Source organism: Acanthochromis polyacanthus, chromosome 15, assembly GCF_021347895.1.
Source record: "Acanthochromis polyacanthus isolate Apoly-LR-REF ecotype Palm Island chromosome 15, KAUST_Apoly_ChrSc, whole genome shotgun sequence".
NCBI classification, from domain to species: domain Eukaryota; kingdom Metazoa; phylum Chordata; class Actinopteri; family Pomacentridae; genus Acanthochromis; species Acanthochromis polyacanthus.
In genome coordinates, this window is record NC_067127.1 from 424,829 (window position 1) to 443,542 (window position 18,714).

Genomic DNA, 18,714 nt, shown 5'->3' on the forward strand with positions numbered 1-18,714 from the left:
TGCTGCCACCACCATGCTTCATCATGATGCTGCCACCACCATGCTTCACATCATGATGCTGCCACCACCATGCTTCACATCATGATGCTGCCACCACCATGCTTCACATCATGATGCTGCCACCACCATGCTTCACATCATGATGCTGCCTCCACCATGCTTCACATCATGATGCTGCCACCACCATGCTTCACATCATGATGCTGCCACCACCATGCTTCACATCATGATGCTGCCACCACCATGCTTCATCATGATGCTGCCACCACCATGCTTCACATCATGATGCTGCCACCACCGTGCTTCACTTCATAAAAGGATGTTTGTTGGTTTTTATTTCTTTCCTTCTTAGAAACAATTTGTTCCTGGTGGGAAATTGACCCTGTTCATACATCTCAGATAGGAGGAGTTTTATCTGCAGGTGTCATTTAGAGAACACAGCTGCAGTTATTGGCTCTTGATTGTAAACATCTTGAGGAACTTGTGGGAGCAGCAGAATGAACCTGAACATCCGAAACAAGCAGCAGCTGTTATTAAATCTGAGTCACTCTGACCGCTGAGTTTCCACTTTCTCCTCCAGAATCATTTCCACTCAGAGTAAAGAATTAAATGTTGAAGTAGACTTTGTCAAAGAGTTCTTAGTTTCTGTCGTCATTTCTTCCATCTGTTTAAAATGAGGTCTGATTGTTTAAAGTGGAGAAAAAGATTGCTGATTTTTAATTTATTAGCTTATTTATGAAATTTTTTAAAAAAAATAAAAAAATCCTGGGAAAATCTGGCAGCAAAAATAGTAGAAAAAACATGTAAAAATAAACGGTGGAATAATCTAAGAAATATTGAATATCTGTGAAATGATGTGATATAGTTTTGGTCGTTTTTTTACATTCAACATGGAAATTGATTTTTTTTAAATTGTGATTTATATCACATATCTGTAATTTAACTAAACAGAGAAATATTTTATTTCATGATTGACCTAATTTGAGTCTACGATTTAAAATAATGCTTCTTTCTGTGAGGTGGAAGCTAAAACTGGCCACCAGTTTCATTTGTTGTCTCTGGATCAGTGTTCAGGTCTAATCTGGTTACTGAAGGTGATGATTTATTGTGGAGGAAAGTTGACCACATCATGACATCATCAGAGCTGCCAGGAAGCTGGATGATAAACTGGAGCTGAAGTTTCTGGGAAGAACTGATGGCAGCTGTGATTTCTGTCTGATTTGATCTCTGGAGGTTTCAGTTCCTCCAATGAACAAACAACAGCAGCATCAACACAAACATCCTAAAGGTCAGCATGAAGAAAGAATTTTCACGGCTGACTGCGACACTTCGTGGCATCATTTTAGCAGACAATGCAGCTCACATCCCGATCCAGGCTGGTTCACTTCTAGTCTCATTTCTGGAGTCCTACAGCCAAAAGGAAACTTTTCTTCTTCTTTTTCCAAACTGGAACGAGGAATGTGGAGGAAACGGTCAGGATGGTGTGACATGGAGGGAGTGAGTCACCAAAGATCCAGACTTGTTCCAGCTAAATTGGAAAACGTCTATTCGTTTTAACGTCTCCATAGCTGCTGTAACAGGAAGAAACTCTGAGATTCCTGCAATAAACGGATTACATCTGTGGTCAAATACACGTTTAACAGCAGGTTTCTACCAGAGATTAGCTCCAAATCTGCAAACCGTCCTGTAAACAAACCCTAAACCTAACAACCCCCAAAAACCCCCAAAAACCCCCAACAACACCTAACAACACCTAACAACCCCTAACAACCCCTAACAACTCCTAACAACCCCTGAAAACCCCTAAAAACTCCTAACAACTTATAACCCTAACAACATGGACTGAAAATGCACCAAGAAACTGAACTTAAAGCTGCAGAAGAACCTGAACCCTGCAACCACCGTGCTTCATACCATGATGCTGCCACCACCGTGCTTCATATCATGATACTGCCACCACCATGCTTCACATCATGATGCTGCCACCACCGTGCTTCATACCATGACGCTGCCACCACCGTGCTTCATACCATGATGCTGCCACCACCGTGCTTCACATCATGATTCTGCCACCACCGTGCTTCATACCATGATGCTGCCACCACCATGCTTCACGTCATGATGCTGCCTCCACCATGCTTCACATCATGATGCTGCCACCACCGTGCTTCATACCATGATACTGCCACCACCGTGCTTCATATCATGATGCTGCCTCCACCGTGCTTCACATCATGATTCTGCCACCACCGTGCTTCATACCATGATGCTGCCACCACCATGCTTCACGTCATGATGCTGCCTCCACCATGCTTCACATCATGATGCTGCCACCACCGTGCTTCATACCATGATACTGCCACCACCGTGCTTCATATCATGATGCTGCCTCCACCGTGCTTCACGTCATGACGCTGCCACCACCGTGCTTCATACCATGATGCTGCCACCACCGTGCTTCACATCATGATTCTGCCACCACCGTGCTTCATACCATGATGCTGCCACCACCATGCTTCACGTCATGATGCTGCCTCCACCATGCTTCACATCATGATGCTGCCACCACCGTGCTTCATATCATGATGCTGCCTCCACCGTGCTTCACGTCATGATGCTGCCACCACCGTGCTTCACATCATGATTCTGCCACCACCGTGCTTCACATCATGATTCCTGCACCACCGTGCTTCATACCATGATGCTGCCACCACCGTGCTTCATACTATAATGCTGCCACCACCATGCTTCACGTCATGATGCCACCACCACCATGCTTCATACCATGATGCTGCCACCACCGTGCTTCATACCATGATGCTGCCACCACCGTGCTTCATACTATAATGCTGCCACCACCATGCTTCACGTCATGATGCCACCACCACCATGCTTCATACCATGATGCTGCCACCACCGTCCTTCATACCATGATGCTGCCACCACCGTGCTTCATACCATGATTCTGCCACCACCGTGCTTCACATCATGATTCTGCCACCACCGTGCTTCACATCATGATTCCTGCACCACCGTGCTTCATACCATGATGCTGCCACCACTGTGCTTCATATCATGATGCTGCCACCACCGTGCTTCACATCATGATTCTGCCACCACCGTGCTTCACATCATGATTCCTGCACCACCGTGCTTCATACCATGATGCTGCCACCACTGTGCTTCATATCATGATGCTGCCACCACCGTGCTTCATACTATAATGCTGCCACCACTGTGCTTCATATCATGATGCTGCCACCACCGTGCTTCATACAATGATACTGCCACCACCGTGCTTCATATCATGATGCTGCCTCCACCGTGCTTCACACCATGATGCTGCCACCACCATGCTTCACATCATAATGCTGCCTCCACCATGCTTCATCATGATGCTGCCACCACCGTGCTTCATACCATGATGCTGCCACCACCGTGCTTCACATCATGATGCTGCCTCCACCGTGCTTCACATCATGATGCTGCCACCACCGTGCTTCACATCATGATGCTGCCACCACCATGCTTCACATCATGATGCTGCCTCCACCGTGCTTCACACCATGATGCTGCCACCACCATGCTTCACATCATGATGCTGCCTCCACCGTGCTTCACACCATGATGCTGCCACCACCATGCTTCACATCATGATGCTGCTTCCACCATGCTTCATCATGATGCTGCCACCACCGTGCTTCATACCATGATGCTGCCACCACCGTGTTTCACATCATGATGCTGCCACCACCATGCTTCATCATGATGCTGCCACCACCGTGCTTCATACCATGATGCTGCCTCCACCGTGCTTCACACCATGATACTGCCACCACCATGCTTCATATCATGATGCTGCCTCCACCGTGCTTCATACTATGATACTGCCACCACCATGCTTCATATCATGATGCTGCCTCCACCGTGCTTCACATCATGATACTGCCACCACCGTGCTTCATATCATGATGCTGCCTCCACCGTGCTTCATACTATGATACTGCCACCACCATGCTTCATATCATGATGCTGCCTCCACCGTGCTTCATACCATGATACTGCCACCACCATGCTTCATATCATGATGCTGCCTCCACCGTGCTTCACACCATGATGCTGCCACCACCATGCTTCACATCATGATGCTGCCTCCACCATGCTTCATCATGATGCTGCCACCACCGTGCTTCATACCATGATGCTGCCACCACCGTGCTTCACATCATGATGCTGCCTCCACCGTGCTTCACATCATGATACTGCCACCACCGTGCTTCATATCATGATGCTGCCTCCACCGTGCTTCATACTATGATACTGCCACCACCATGCTTCATATCATGATGCTGCCTCCACCGTGCTTCATACCATGATACTGCCACCACCATGCTTCATATCATGATGCTGCCTCCACCGTGCTTCACACCATGATGCTGCCACCACCATGCTTCACATCATGATGCTGCCTCCACCATGCTTCATCATGATGCTGCTACCACCGTGCTTCATACCATGATGCTGCCACCACCGTGCTTCACATCATGATGCTGCCTCCACCGTGCTTCACATCATGACACTGCCACCACCGTGCTTCATACTACGATACTGCCACCACCATGCTTCACATCATGACACTGCCACCACCGTGCTTCATACCATGATGCTGCCACCACCGTGCTTCACATCATGATGCTGCCTCCACCGTGCTTCACATCATGACACTGCCACCACCGTGCTTCATACTACGATACTGCCACCACCATGCTTCACATCATGATACTGCCACCACCATTTGAACATTTTCTCATCGCCGCTTCTTTAATTTCCTGAATCTGTCATTAAGTCGATGATTAGAAACTCCTCATTAGGAAACACACTCAGTTTTATCTGAATATATATAAATATCTAGAAATAAAGTTTGATTGATCTGAAAATTCCTCATCTGCCTGGTTTTACTCTGTTCTCTTCTGGCCTCTAGTCTCTCTGCTTCCTCTTTATTTTAGTATTTATTTTAATTCTTTTCTGTCTTTTAGTTGATGAAGCATTTTCTCAACATGAAGCTTAATCTCTATCAGTAATTCAAACTGCATCTTCAGCGCCACATTAAACTTATGCGTTATCTCCTTTAATAAGCAGATCTTGTTTTTACACATTTCTTATAAATGTTCCTCTAAAATTACGTTATTTTTAATTCAATACAATTCAATTCAATTTTATTTATATAGCATCAATTACAGTCAAATCGTCTCAAGACGCTTTACAGAACCCATATGCCTGACCCCCAGAGCAGCCCAAAGGCGACAGTGGCAGGAAAAACACCCTTTTAACAGGGAAGAAACCTCGAGCAGAACCCGGCTCTATATAGGGGGACCCATCTGCCTGCTGGCCGGGGGGTTGAGAAGGACAGAGGAGGGCAAGGGGGAGGGATGGGAGAAGAGGGAGGGGTGGGAAAGCAATGAAAACACAACACACATTTGGATACATGTATGACAGGATATGTGACACAGACAAAGTATAAGCTAACATTGAAAACTGACTCATAGTTTACTCTGATGATGTACGGCTCTGACATTAAACATACTCCATATATAGCTAGCAGTAAAATTCAAACAGTATGTAAGTTAGCATAACAGTATAGTGAAGGCGATGCAGAGTTGACTGGTGGAAAAGGGGAGTTGGAAGCAGAGGACTGGAGGAAGGTCAGCAGCAGCATCCCACAGTGGACATGATGGAGACTGGACCAGCTGGTGGGAGGAGTGGGAAAGCAAGGAAAACACAACACACATTTGGATACATGTATGTATCCAGTATTACCATCATTTAAACAGTTAATCACTCCATAATTAATTACTAGAATACAAGCTTTACTGTTTAAATCTGTAACTAGACTGACAATAAACTGTTTTCATATAAGGTTGTCCCATAATTATCATTAATTTTAGCTGCAGTTGTTTTCTTATTTGAAAATGCATAAATATTACTGTGAATTACAGATTTATACATTAAATAAGGAAAAATGGCCTCAAACTTCTCTGTTTTGTCAAATTACAGAAAATATTTACTAAAATCACTGAATATTAATTTACATTTTAACTGTCAAATAAATGAATAAATAAAGAAATAAAGATCAAAGCTACAAACAAATAATGTCCACATTGGAAAACTGTATTTTTGTTCATTTTATCAGCTAAGGACAGTTTTTTCTGCAATGTTATTATTTTTTATTATTTTTTATATTTATTTTATGTTTTATTATTTTAAAAATATTCATAAAAATAATAGAGAAATAAACTGTCAAGCTAAGAGAACTGTCCTTTTTTTTCTTTTATACGGTGTAACTGAAAAATTACATGACTTTACTGTATGTTAATCTGCTAAAAATATGATTATTTTACAGATATTTACAACTATTTTCACAATTTTTGAACATCACAATATTTCTGGCAACCTTGCTGACAGATTTTCACTTTTGTTATTAGTTTTTGTTTATTTTTTACAGTGTATTGTAATTCAGATGTACAAAAATACAACAGAAGAAGCTTTTATTTGTGACAAATCTATTATTCTTATGATGATGATGATGATGATTATTAATAATAATATTATTAATAATAATAATAACCATTATCTATTACAGCACCATTAATTTATTGTATTTTTTTCCTATTTTCCAGCTTGTTGGGAGGTTTTGTTAGAATTTTAAACCTTAGATTTTCTCTTCAGTTTTGTTATCATCAACCAATCAGAGTTTTATTTTTCCAGCTTCAAATGATCCCAGACTTTGGACATTTTTATTTTGCAGTTTGCGCCAAACTCAGTAAACTTTCCTCTCCTTAGAAATGAGCTTCCATGAATTGAATTTTCATTTTAGTGATGAGTTTCATCTCAGCTTGATAATAAATGAAGCTTCTTCAGAGTCTCCTTCGGTTTCTTCTACCTCTGAGGATGTTTGTCCTCGTTTTCTATCAGCTGCCTGTTAGTCAACTTCATTAGTCTCTAAAGTCAGTGTTTATAGAAGTAATGAATGAGATTAGACTGATGGAGTTAACGAGAGGCTCCTGTTTGCTTAAACTAACCGAGTTGTTTGAGTGATTCAGAGAGAAGAAGGCAGGAAGGAGAAGAAAACAGCGTGAAGAGTTTAAACTGAAACTAGCAGAATCCTGGACAGAACCAGTGAATCCAGATAAGGAGCTCCTTCATGACAGGAAGTTTCATCATTTTTGTGGCTTTTTTGGACCCAAATCTGTGGTGAGTCTTTAAAACTCTGTGGAATTTAAGCTTTAAGCTTTTGTAAATCAATATGATCAATAATTAAGAGAACTGACAGCTTTTATAAATCAATATGATCAATAATAGAAAGCGATTTTACTATCATTATGGATCAATATCTCATACTAACTCTAACCCATCCACTCATGTCTCCTCAGTGTGAATCCAGATGTGAACTTGATCCACTGCAGTCTGCTAACATCTGGTTTAAATTTCCTTCAGTGACTCCAGATGAACTCTGGATCTGATCTGATGCAGCTTCCCAGCCTCAGAACTTTCATTTGAACGAATTTATATTTCACATTCATGGGTTTTTACCTAATACTCAGGATGTTTTAAGCTACAGGGGTATCAGCCTCATCCAGGTTGCTGTAAAGATCTATAATCAGATGATCCTCAACAGAATTAGACCAGTCATTGACAATCTCCTCTGCCCTGGTCAAAATGGATTTAGACAATCTCGCTCAACTACTGCTCGCATCCTAGCTCTTAGAAGAATTGCTGAGGAGGTACTAAACCACAAGAAGGAAGCAATACTGGTTTTCATTGATTTCAAGAAGGTTTTCGACTCAGCTGACAGAAACAAAATGTTCCAGATTCTCCTGGCATATGGAATCCCTCCTCCTATTGTTGAACCAATTAAAGTTCTGTATGTGAACACTTCTGCGGTAGTCCAGACTCCTGAGGACTACACAGATCTCTTCTCTATAGACTCCATAGCCCTTCAAGGAGACCCTCTAGCTCCTTTCCTCTTCATCATCTGCTTAGACTATGCTCTGAGGAATGCAATCTGCCCTCCGATGGTCTGACCCGAAAGCATCGTCAAAGTAGAAGATACCCTGGAGAAGTCCTCCCAGAACTTGCATTCACAGATGACGCTGCCCTCCTAGAAAACCCTCGAAATTTAAATTGTGGACAGTGGATTGTGCTTTATGTTCATTTTAAAAAGTCCTGATGCTTTTTCTGCTTAATTTGAAGCACTTTGAATGACTTCAGAGTTAAAACGACGTCCTGCAGGGTTAGGGTTTTAAAGATGCTGGGTCTGGGATCAGACTCTGTACTGAAAGTGGAAATAAATGGAGCTGGTGAAAAAAGTTCAATTCAGTTCAATTCAATTTTATTTATATAGCGTCAATTACAGTCAAATTGTCTCAAGACGCTTTACAGAACCCAAATGCCTGACCCCCAGAGCAGCCCAAAGGAGACAGTGGCAGGAAAACACCCTTTAACAGGGAAGAAACCTCGAGCAGAACCGGCTCTATATAGGGGGGACCCATCTGCCTGCTGGCCGGGGGGGTTGAGAGGGACAGAGGAGGGCAAGGGGGAGGGATGGGAGAAGAGGGAGGGGTGGGAAAGCAAGGAAAACACAACACACATTTGGATACATGTATGACAGGATATGTGACACAGACAAAGTATAAGCTAACATTGAAAACTGACTCATAGTTTACTCTGATGATGTACGGCTCTGACATTAAACATACTCCATATATAGCTAGCAGTAAAATTCAAACAGTATGTAAGTTAGCATAACAAGTATAGTGAAGGCGATGCACAGTTGACTGGTGGAAAAGGGGAGTTGGAAGCAGAGGGCTGGAGGAAGGTCAGCAGCAGCATCCCACAGTGGACATGATGGAGACTGGACCAGCTGGTGGAACATCAACCACAGATCTGAAGCATCCAGCTCTGGGACCAGGGACACTCGGAGAAATAGCACAGGGGGAAACAGAGTGAATGTACTGCAATAACGGTATACATATTAAATGTAAAGGTAGATAGAGAAGGGCTCAGTGCGTCAAGAGAAGTCCCCCAGCAGCCTATAGGCCTATAGCAGCATGACTAGGGGCAGAACGAAGGGACGTCCAAGAAGGAGTCAGCTGTGCAATGAAGACACAAGCTGAACCCCTGTGGGTCACCCAGTCAGCCCCAACTATAAGATTTGTCAAAAAGGAACGTTTTAAGCCTGGTCTTAAAAATAGAGAGGGTGTCTGCCTCCAGAACCCAAACTGGGAAATATGTAGACTAAATATGTAGGTGGAACTGGAAGTCATTCGGAGCTGGGAGTGCCTGACTGCACCCAGCAAAACCCCCAGAAACCCCCAGAAGGTCTCAGAAGGCCCCAGACGGCATCCAGGGACTAATTTATTCTTTGTTCAGGTCGTGTAGATGGAAGTGGAGCATCACTTGGGAACAGGAACTGCAGATTGACCCTTCTATTGGACTGTTTATCCTCTGAGCTCATTCCGACTGATGCTGGTTCAAGCTGGTATTTGGTCAGTTTTCCTCACAGCCTAAAGGAGAGTACAGTATATTTTAGTGTGATGTTTGGAGAATGAGCTGAAGATTACAGCAGCTTCTCCAAGAAATATAGTGCAATCCTTCTGAAAAAAAAAGATCTGTAAAGGCTCGAGGAACACGACCAAGAGCTGTATGTGTTTATGTTTCTGAAAATATCACACTTTGTGTGACATTTGTGAAGCTCTGACTGCCAGTAGAAAGTGTAAATGTGAAGTGTTGAGTATCAGCAGCTCGTCTGTAATCAGCACCGTGTTCCTCCAGAGGAAAATGATTCTCCAGACCAGATCTTTGAGCAGGCAGACTCCAGCCTCTCACTGCTTTAATATCACACTCATCTGATAACTCTCAGATGAGAGAGTAAACGGGTAATTTTCTTCTCTGGAACTTCATTCCTCAGCAGATGAAACCAGATTAATTTAATTCTCCTTTCAGAGTGCTGCTGTGACTTTTCCACAGAGACACTGTCAGTGAGTTTAATTTCTCTGTTAACTGTAATAAACCCAACAACTGATGGACGTTATCAGATGGTTTCCTCCAGATCTTCTCTTCTTCCCAGCAGTTACTTATTGACAAAGAGTTCTGAAATAGTTGACATGTTCGCCTCCACCTGACTCCTCTCAGAAATCTCCTCTTTTCCCAGAAAGCTTTTTGGCAGCTTCCAGACTGCAGGTGTAAGCTTGCTGCTCTCTGTAAATGGCAGTTGTATCGGCATATTTTTATGATTGCACCTGTCTCTAACTCGCATGCCTCGTAGCAGAAACACATTCTTCTCTGCTGTTGTCTGAGAAACTGATATATCTGTTTCAGTTCTGATGGATTTCTGTGTTTATGAGCTGCAGAATAAAAAGGATCCTTCAAACAGTCATTTAATGCTGACACCTAAACACGTTGAGATTTTAGATCTCTGAGACACCTTTTTCCATCTGACCACTGATCTCCTACAGACACTAAAACAGAGGAAATGGATCCAGAAATGTATCTTGTTTTAGTGTTTTTAATTATGTTGTTCTTGCAGAAGTGGACATAAACAGCTGTGGACACCAGGATCACGGTGTTAAACATACAGATGATTCCGCAAAGGATAAAAATTACAGAGAAGACATCAACAATTATAAATCTGTAAAACTGTGAATTTAAAATAATTTCTACATGTTGACTAATTGTTTTGATCATACAGTAAAATACTAGATTGTTCAGGTGCAGACAGTTGTTCCTAAAAGTTTTCTGCTTTTGTAGATAAAGCCTGAACTGAACGCTAACCACCTTAAGATGACCTGGATGAATGAGAACCTTCACAGACATTTTGTAGATAAACTTTAACTTATAATCATTAGATCAACATCTTTGTATTCTGTAATTCCTGCTACTACCCAGTGATGCTCATTTTGGGCTGCAGATTCTCACAGATTTGGGTAGAAAACAATCTGACATTCTGAGGAACTTCATACATTTAGAAAGTTTACCTCTGACCTCCTCACCTGTCCTTAGTAGCAGGTTCTCCTATTTCTGCCAATATTGTTCATTATTTTAGGAGACAGCAGGACTCAGCTATAATCAAAGCTGAAACTGACGATTATTTCCATCTACTGACCGGACAGTTCCTTTCTTCATTAATTACCATGTAAAACCTCAAACTTTTAGCATGTCAGCTCAACAAGCCCTAAATGTTCAGTTTACTGAAGCGTTAGAGAGAACCGCCAGAGGAGGGCCAGAGGACCACCAGAGGACCACCAGAGGACCACCAGAGGACATAGGGGCCTCCTGTAGAGCAGCAGATCCAGATCAGATGGTGTGGTTCCACAGACTAGATGTTTATCAGGAGCTGCAGCGTTTCATTTCCACAGAAATCATCCTGAGGGTTGGAGCTGCTTCAGTAATGTCAGAATCACTTTTATTTGGGTTTGTTTGTTGAATGATGGAAGATAGATACAGGTGGTTTATTTCCAGCTTAAAATCCAAATAGTATAACTATTTTTTTGTTTTAAACTCACAGAGGATTCAGCCATCAGCTGCAGTCATTAATTAGTTCAACCTTTAATTAAATCCAGAATATGATTAAATATTAAGACTCCATTTACAGTATTAACACTTTGCATCAACCAGACACCATTTACTGAATGATTGGCAGCAGAAACAGATGTTTTAAGTTGTGTTCTCAATAAATTAAGTTTTCTAATCAGTATTTCTTCCTTATTTAAAATTATTTTAATTGTTATGTTTATAAATACAATAAATATGAGGAAGTCTTTAAAATATTAAGTTTCTAAACTGTTTATCAGAATCCTGACCTCATGATTCTGCAATAATAAAATAAAAGTACATTTCTGGTATTTAATGTCAGCCTTTAGAACACAGAAGCAGATCAGAGTGACGGTTTTGCAAAAGTAAGAGGCTCCAGCTCACTTTGTCACTCTTCGTCCCACTAATTCTGTCAGCAGCAGTGATACTTTGGCTATCGGAGCTCTGCTGAAGTGGTTTGGACTCACTTGGCTTCTATCTAAAGGACTCTCCTTTGTTAACAGCTCTTTCAAGCGCTCCAACACAAAACGCCACAGACTCTGCACTTGAAGAGTTGGCTTCCATCCTGGAGGATGTGTTTTTGCTGGCTCTGCTCAAAAGGGAAACACAGAGAGTAGAAGTTAGGTGAGAACTTAACTCTGCACGGCCGGCTGAGAGCAAAAGCACCGCTACCACGAATAATACAAGAACCAGAAGAAGAAGAAGCTGATAGATTCCATCTGCAGCAGGCTTCATATGGACTCTCATTATTTATGGAACAAGACATGCAAAATAACAGATCTAGGGTCAGAATTTCCCCAGACGAGTTAAAGAGCAGCAGAGTTGACCTGTTTTAACTCCCATGAATCCACTAATCATTAACTTCTCTGGACACAGCTTCAGTCTGGATTCATAATTTCCTCCAGCTGGATTAGGAAAAAGAATATATTTTTGGCAAAATGGGGCAAATCTCCATTGGGGGTGATGGCACATTTCTCTCTTGTGTTTTTTAGGCTGAGACGAATGAAACCGATTCTCTGCTGCAGCAGTAAAGTTGTTACAATGATTAAAGGATGATTTTTAGCTGTGAGAATGAGTTTTTTCCATTAAAAACGCATAAAATGAAAAGTGAAAAATCATCACTTGACAACAAGTTGATGCAGATGAACTTTGTTTGGAGGAATGTAAAAAAAGGAAGTTCAGGTCTTGTCCTCCTGTGAAGCTGGTCCAGACCGTCGCCCCCCACTGGTATTTATGAAACGAGGCCTTCCTGGCATGTGGGCTGACACACAAAGCGTCATTTAGCACCGGGTCATTTGTCACATCAAAGCATTCCTGGACTCATGGAGGGCGGAAGGCTCGCTGTAATCTGTCAGAATGTAAACAGATGACAGGATCAGCAGGACCCCGCGGTCAGACCTGACCCTAAACCCTCTGACTGTTCTCTGTTAGCTGATGTGACCCTAAACCCTCTGACTGTTCTCCGTTAGCTGATCTGACCCTAAACCCTCTGACTGTTCTCTGTTAGATGATCTGACCCTAAACCCTCTGACTGTTCTCTGTTAGATGATCTGACCCTAAACCCTCTGACTGTTCTCTATTAGCTGATCTGACCCTAAACCTTCTGACTGAAGCTTTGGAGCTAAACTGTTCAACAGAAACACATCTAATTCTGAATCAGCTTTTATTTATTGTGTCTGCAATCATCTGTTTACAGTCCAGAGAGGAAAAACACAAAAAGGGACTAAATCCTCCATCTCGTATGCAGCTCATAACCGTGAGCGACATATAAAAGGATCAGATATCAATTTCCTGTTATTATGCGCATATCTTCTTAGAGATTAATTTAATCTGCTTCATATTACCCTCCTTCCACTGCCTCTCCAGCTCCGTGGTGAACATCAGTCTGCCAGTGTGTTCAGAGGGCAGAGTATTGATTTCTGACGGGGTTTGATTTCCTCTCCACATGTGAAAAAGACCCCGGCATGGAGCTTAGCATCCTTATTAATGTGACAGGATCAGGAGATGGATCTTCATTAGCAGGAACCTGAGGGCACGAGCAGCGATACTATGGGATGTCCTGGACTAACTGAGGTGTTGTGGCTGAGCAAATTTAAAGAAAATCTTAAGCTTTCTGTCAAATCATGCAGGAGGCAACTGATAAACAGCTGTTAGTGTGCAAAGACAATGAAGTAAACACTTATTTATGCTGCATCTGTGGGATACAGAGGATAAACACCTTTCAGCATCTACAGCACATACATCTGTCTCCACAAATAAAAACAAAAAACAAGGAAACACCTTTTATATAGTTTGAAAAACTGCTATAATGTTAGTAGAAGCCCTGAGCAATATCACTGACACAAGCAGCAGCTATATCTAGATCTCTAGTATTTGCATATTTTGGTTTATTTTTTACTTTTGTACTACTTTCCTTAAATGTCTACAATCTCTGCTGCAGTAATAATGTACATTCCCCCACTATGGAACTAATAAATAACTTATGCATACATCTCACAGTATGTTATCTTTCCAGACACAGGATCATAACGTGACTGGCTTCATCGATCTGTTAGTTACATCCTGATCCATCCTGTCTCCATGTCACTGGTAATGTATAATTCTAACCTGTTATAGATCACACTGTGTGTTAATTGTGTTAATTCAGCAGCGGTGAAACTGAATAAATTTACTGCATTATATTACATTCTATATTAATTGTTGCCTGGTGTGTGAATTGTGTGTTTTCCGCCATAAATGAATACAGTTGTGGCACAAATTAGTTCAAAATGCAGGAAAATGTCCCAGAGCAGTGATGTGTCCCTCTAATGTTCACAGAAATCCTACATCCATTCATCAGAATGAAGAACTAAATGTGTTTGACTGATGCTGGATTTGACCAGTGTGCTAACAACAACCCAGAAACAGCCTCATGAATCAGTAAACATCCGTAAATGGCAGGAATCCCACCAATGGCTGCAGCCTGGAGGCGTTTCTTCAGCCTTCACTCATCCAGAGGGCGCAGGAATGATGGAGATCGAAGCTGCGTCAAGTTAACCGGAAAAACACGAAGCAAGACCGGAAGCTTGGTTATTAGCCTTCATAATAAAATCAAACTGGCTTCGTTATAAAACAATGAATTACACGTTTATGTGCTTTATATTTGTGTTTTTGCAACATATAAATTATTTTCAGCTCTTTGGCTACAATAGTTTGTTTCATTTTTTCCTGAAAAGGCTGCTTGTACTGTTTTTATTTTAGCGGTAGGAGCGGGAATCCTTTTCCACGTCAGCTAACTTTACGGACTCCGAGGAGCAGATCGGGTGAAACTATCAGTAACTATCGGACTAGTTTGCTGAGGGAATCACCGCTAGGTGGTCGGAACGCTTCTGTTCACCTCAGCTGCGGGACAGGAGCGAATAAATGCCGTTCCTGAGCCTCGGGAGAAGCCGCTTACCTGTGGAGCAAATGTCTGAAGACCAACGGTCTCCGCTAGCCGTCGACTAGCATCGGCTAGCTAGCTGTGCGGCTGGAGCTTTAACGGTAATTAGCTGGAAGCGGGGCTACGTAGGTTCCCGGGCGGCTAGTTAGTCTCAGACAGTCCGCTGGTTCTCCCAGATAAAACCTCTTTACAGGACAGGTGTCAGGAGTTACCTTAAGGTGAGTCTCACAGGTAACCCAGTTAGCTTGTAGCGGTTAGCGGCTGAGCGGCTCAGACTATTCCCTGGATTCAGACACATTCCTCCAAATATTCTGTTCACTTCATGGTTATTATCAGCGGCTCTGCTGGTGGGGAAGGCTTTTAACGGCTGTAGGGCTAACGGGAGGGTTTTTAGTCCGGTGTCAATGCTTTAGTGTGAGAGTTTCAGAGATTAAATTCATATTTTATCATCAAACATGATCAGTTAGCTCGGCTCGGCAGTAAACAGCCCCCGGCTCCCTACCAGCCGGACTGCTCAGCACATTAACGTTTATAAATTAACATTAACAGCAAATTAACATTTATAAAATAACATTAACAGCACATTTAAAAGGTTTGGATGGAAATAAACTGGTTGTTCATTAGAATACCTGAGCATTTGTATTTAGTGGAGTTATTCCCAGTCTGAATCCTCCCTGTGTCTTTATTCTCCTTTTTTTTCAGGAATATCACCAGATGGAAACCTAACATTTACACCCAGTGGATGATGCCTTTCTGAAATTATGGGGTGCTTTTCTTCAGACCTGGACTTCTGCTGCAGATATTTCTTCTCCTTACATGTGGATTTATTTTAAACATCTGAATGTGTTTTTTTCTTTTTTAATTGTTCTGGTTCCTGTTAAACATTCACTATGCGTCCATGTGGGTTGGATATGCTCACATTCATATAAGGTTTATTGTGAATCTGTGAGAGGGAACCCAGAGAAGGAGGTCCAGGACGGGATAGACCTCCAGAGGAACATGGCCTCGGTGTGGAAGAGACTGCAGCGTGTGGGGAAGCATGCCTCCAAATTCCAGTTCGTGGCATCCTACCAGGAGCTGATGGTGGAGTGCACCAAGAAATGGTGAGTTTTTCCTACCAGACGACCACAGAGTTGTCATTGAAGCTGTTAGAGAACCGAGCCTCTGTCTGCTGGAATGCTGAGCTCCTTCCTGGTGGCCATAACTCAGCCTGCATGCTGGGAGGGGCCAGCCTGGTGAAATAATACGCTGTTTTCTTCTTCTGCTGCAGCGTTCAGTTTGTTTGGTTTGAGAGCCGGTAAAGAGCCGGACGGGCGGAGAGGTTCCCTACATCCAGATGTGGGATTTAAACTCCTTTCTCTTTATCCAGATGTGGGGTTAAATTTCCTTTGATTTATTCAGATGTGGGGTGAGAGTTCATTTTCCTCCATCCAGATGTGGGGTTAGAGCTCTTTTCTCTTCATCCAGTTGTGGAGTTAAAGCTCCTTATTCATCCAGATGTGGAGTTAAATCTCCTTATTCGTCCAGATGTGGGGTTAAATCTCCTTATTCGTCCAGATGTGGGGTTAAATCTCCTTATTCGTCCAGATGTGGAGTTAAATCTCCTTATTCGTCCAGATGTGGGGTTAAATCTCCTTATTCGTCCAGATGTGGAGTTAAATCTCCTTATTCGTCCAGATGTGGGGTTAAAGCTCCTTATTCGTCCAGATGTGGAGTTAAATCTCCTTATTCGTCCAGATGTGGGGTTAAAGCTCCTTATTCGTCCAGATGTGGAGTTAAATCTCCTTATTCGTCCAGATGTGGAGTTAAATCTCCTTATTCGTCCAGATGTGGGGTTAAAGCTCCTTATTCGTCCAGATGTGGGGTAAAGCTCCTTATTCGTCCAGATGTGGGGTTAAATCTCCTTATTCGTCCAGATGTGGGGTAAAGCTCCTTATTCGTCCAGATGTGGAGTTAAATCTCCTTATTCGTCCAGATGTGGGGTTAAAGCTCCTTATTCGTCCAGATGTGGGGTAAAGCTCCTTATTCGTCCAGATGTGGGGTAAATCTCCTTATTCGTCCAGATGTGGGGTAAAGCTCCTTATTCGTCCAGATGTGGGGTTAAAGCTCCTTATTCGTCCAGATGTGGGGGTAAAGCTCCTTATTCGTCCAGATGTGGGGTAAAGCTCCTTATTCGTCCAGATGTGGGGTTAAAGCTCCTTATTCGTCCAGATGTGGGGTTAAAGCTCCTTATTCGTCCAGATGTGGGGTTAAAGCTCCTTATTCGTCCAGATGTGGGGTTAAATCTCCTTATTCGTCCAGATGTGGGGTAAAGGTCCTTATTCGTCCAGATGTGGAGTTAAATCTCCTTATTCGTCCAGATGTGGGGTAAAGCTCCTTATTCGTCCAGATGTGGAGTTAAATCTCCTTATTCGTCCAGATGTGGGGTTAAAGCTCCTTATTCGTCCAGATGTGGGGTTAAAGCTCCTTATTCGTCCAGATGTGGGGTTAAAGCTCCTTATTCGTCCAGATGTGGGGTAAAGCTCCTTATTCGTCCAGATGTGGGGTTAAAGCTCCTTATTCGTCCAGATGTGGGGTTAAAGCTCCTTATTCGTCCAGATGTGGGGTTAAATCTCCTTATTCGTCCAGATGTGGGGTTAAAGCTCCTTATTCGTCCAGATGTGGGGTTAAATCTCCTTATTCGTCCAGATGTGGGGTTAAAGCTCCTTATTCGTCCAGATGTGGGGTTAAATCTCCTTATTCGTCCAGATGTGGGGTTAAAGCTCCTTATTCGTCCAGATGTGGGGTTAAATCTCCTTATTCGTCCAGATGTGGGGTTAAAGCTCCTTATTCGTCCAGATGTGGGGTTAAATCTCCTTATTCGTCCAGATGTGGGGTAAAGCTCCTTATTCGTCCAGATGTGGGGTTAAATCTCCTTATTCGTCCAGATGTGGGGTTAAAGCTCCTTATTCGTCCAGATGTGGGGTTAAAGCTCCTTATTCGTCCAGATGTGGGGTAAAGGTCCTTATTCGTCCAGATGTGGGGTTAAAGCTCCTTATTCGTCCAGATGTGGGGTTAAATTTCCTTATTCGTCCAGATGTGGAGTTAAATTTCCTTATTCGTCCAGATGTGGGGTAAAGCTCCTTATTCGTCCAGATGTGGGGTAAAGGTCCTTATTCGTCCAGATGTGGAGTTAAATCTCCTTATTCGTCCAGATGTGGGGTAAAGCTCCTTATTCGTCCAGATGTGGAGTTAAATCTCCTTATTCGTCCAGATGTGGAGTTAATCTCCTTATTCGTCCAGATGTGGGGTTAAATCTCCTTATTCGTCCAGATGTGGGGTTAAAGCTCCTTATTCGTCCAGATGTGGGGTTAAAGCTCCTTATTCGTCCAGATGTGGGGTTAAAGCTCCTTATTCGTCCAGATGTGGGGTAAAGCTCCCTCTCTCGATCGATTCTTGTCAAACCTCTGAACACTTCAGGGTTCCTGTATCTGATCGTGACCTCTGACCTTACACGACCCATCCAGCTAGGAGCACATTTTGGAGCGAGTATTCTGTTAAAACTCTTGCTGCTCTGTGGTTCCTGTCAACGCAGAGAGGACCCAAGACAGTAAAATGCAGATAAACATCTAGCAATAAATTAGATTATTCACTGTATGGAGCAGCATGTTCTGACCAGACTGATATGAGAACATTAGTATATAATGATACAGATGTGGATAAAA

The 18,714-nt window shown here is 42.8% G+C and overlaps 1 protein-coding gene across 1 annotated transcript in view; it reads left to right on the forward strand.

Moving 5' to 3' along the window:
- The first annotated feature begins 14,844 nt into the window (after positions 1-14,844).
- The window catches only part of ehbp1 (EH domain binding protein 1), a 222,109-nt gene continuing 218,239 nt past the window's right edge, over positions 14,845-18,714 (forward strand). Inside the window, 2 exon segments of the mRNA XM_051960483.1 lie at positions 14,845-15,228; positions 15,713-16,113. Of these exon segments, the coding sequence (XP_051816443.1) occupies positions 15,827-16,113 (287 nt within the window). The 5' untranslated portion in view covers positions 14,845-15,228; positions 15,713-15,826.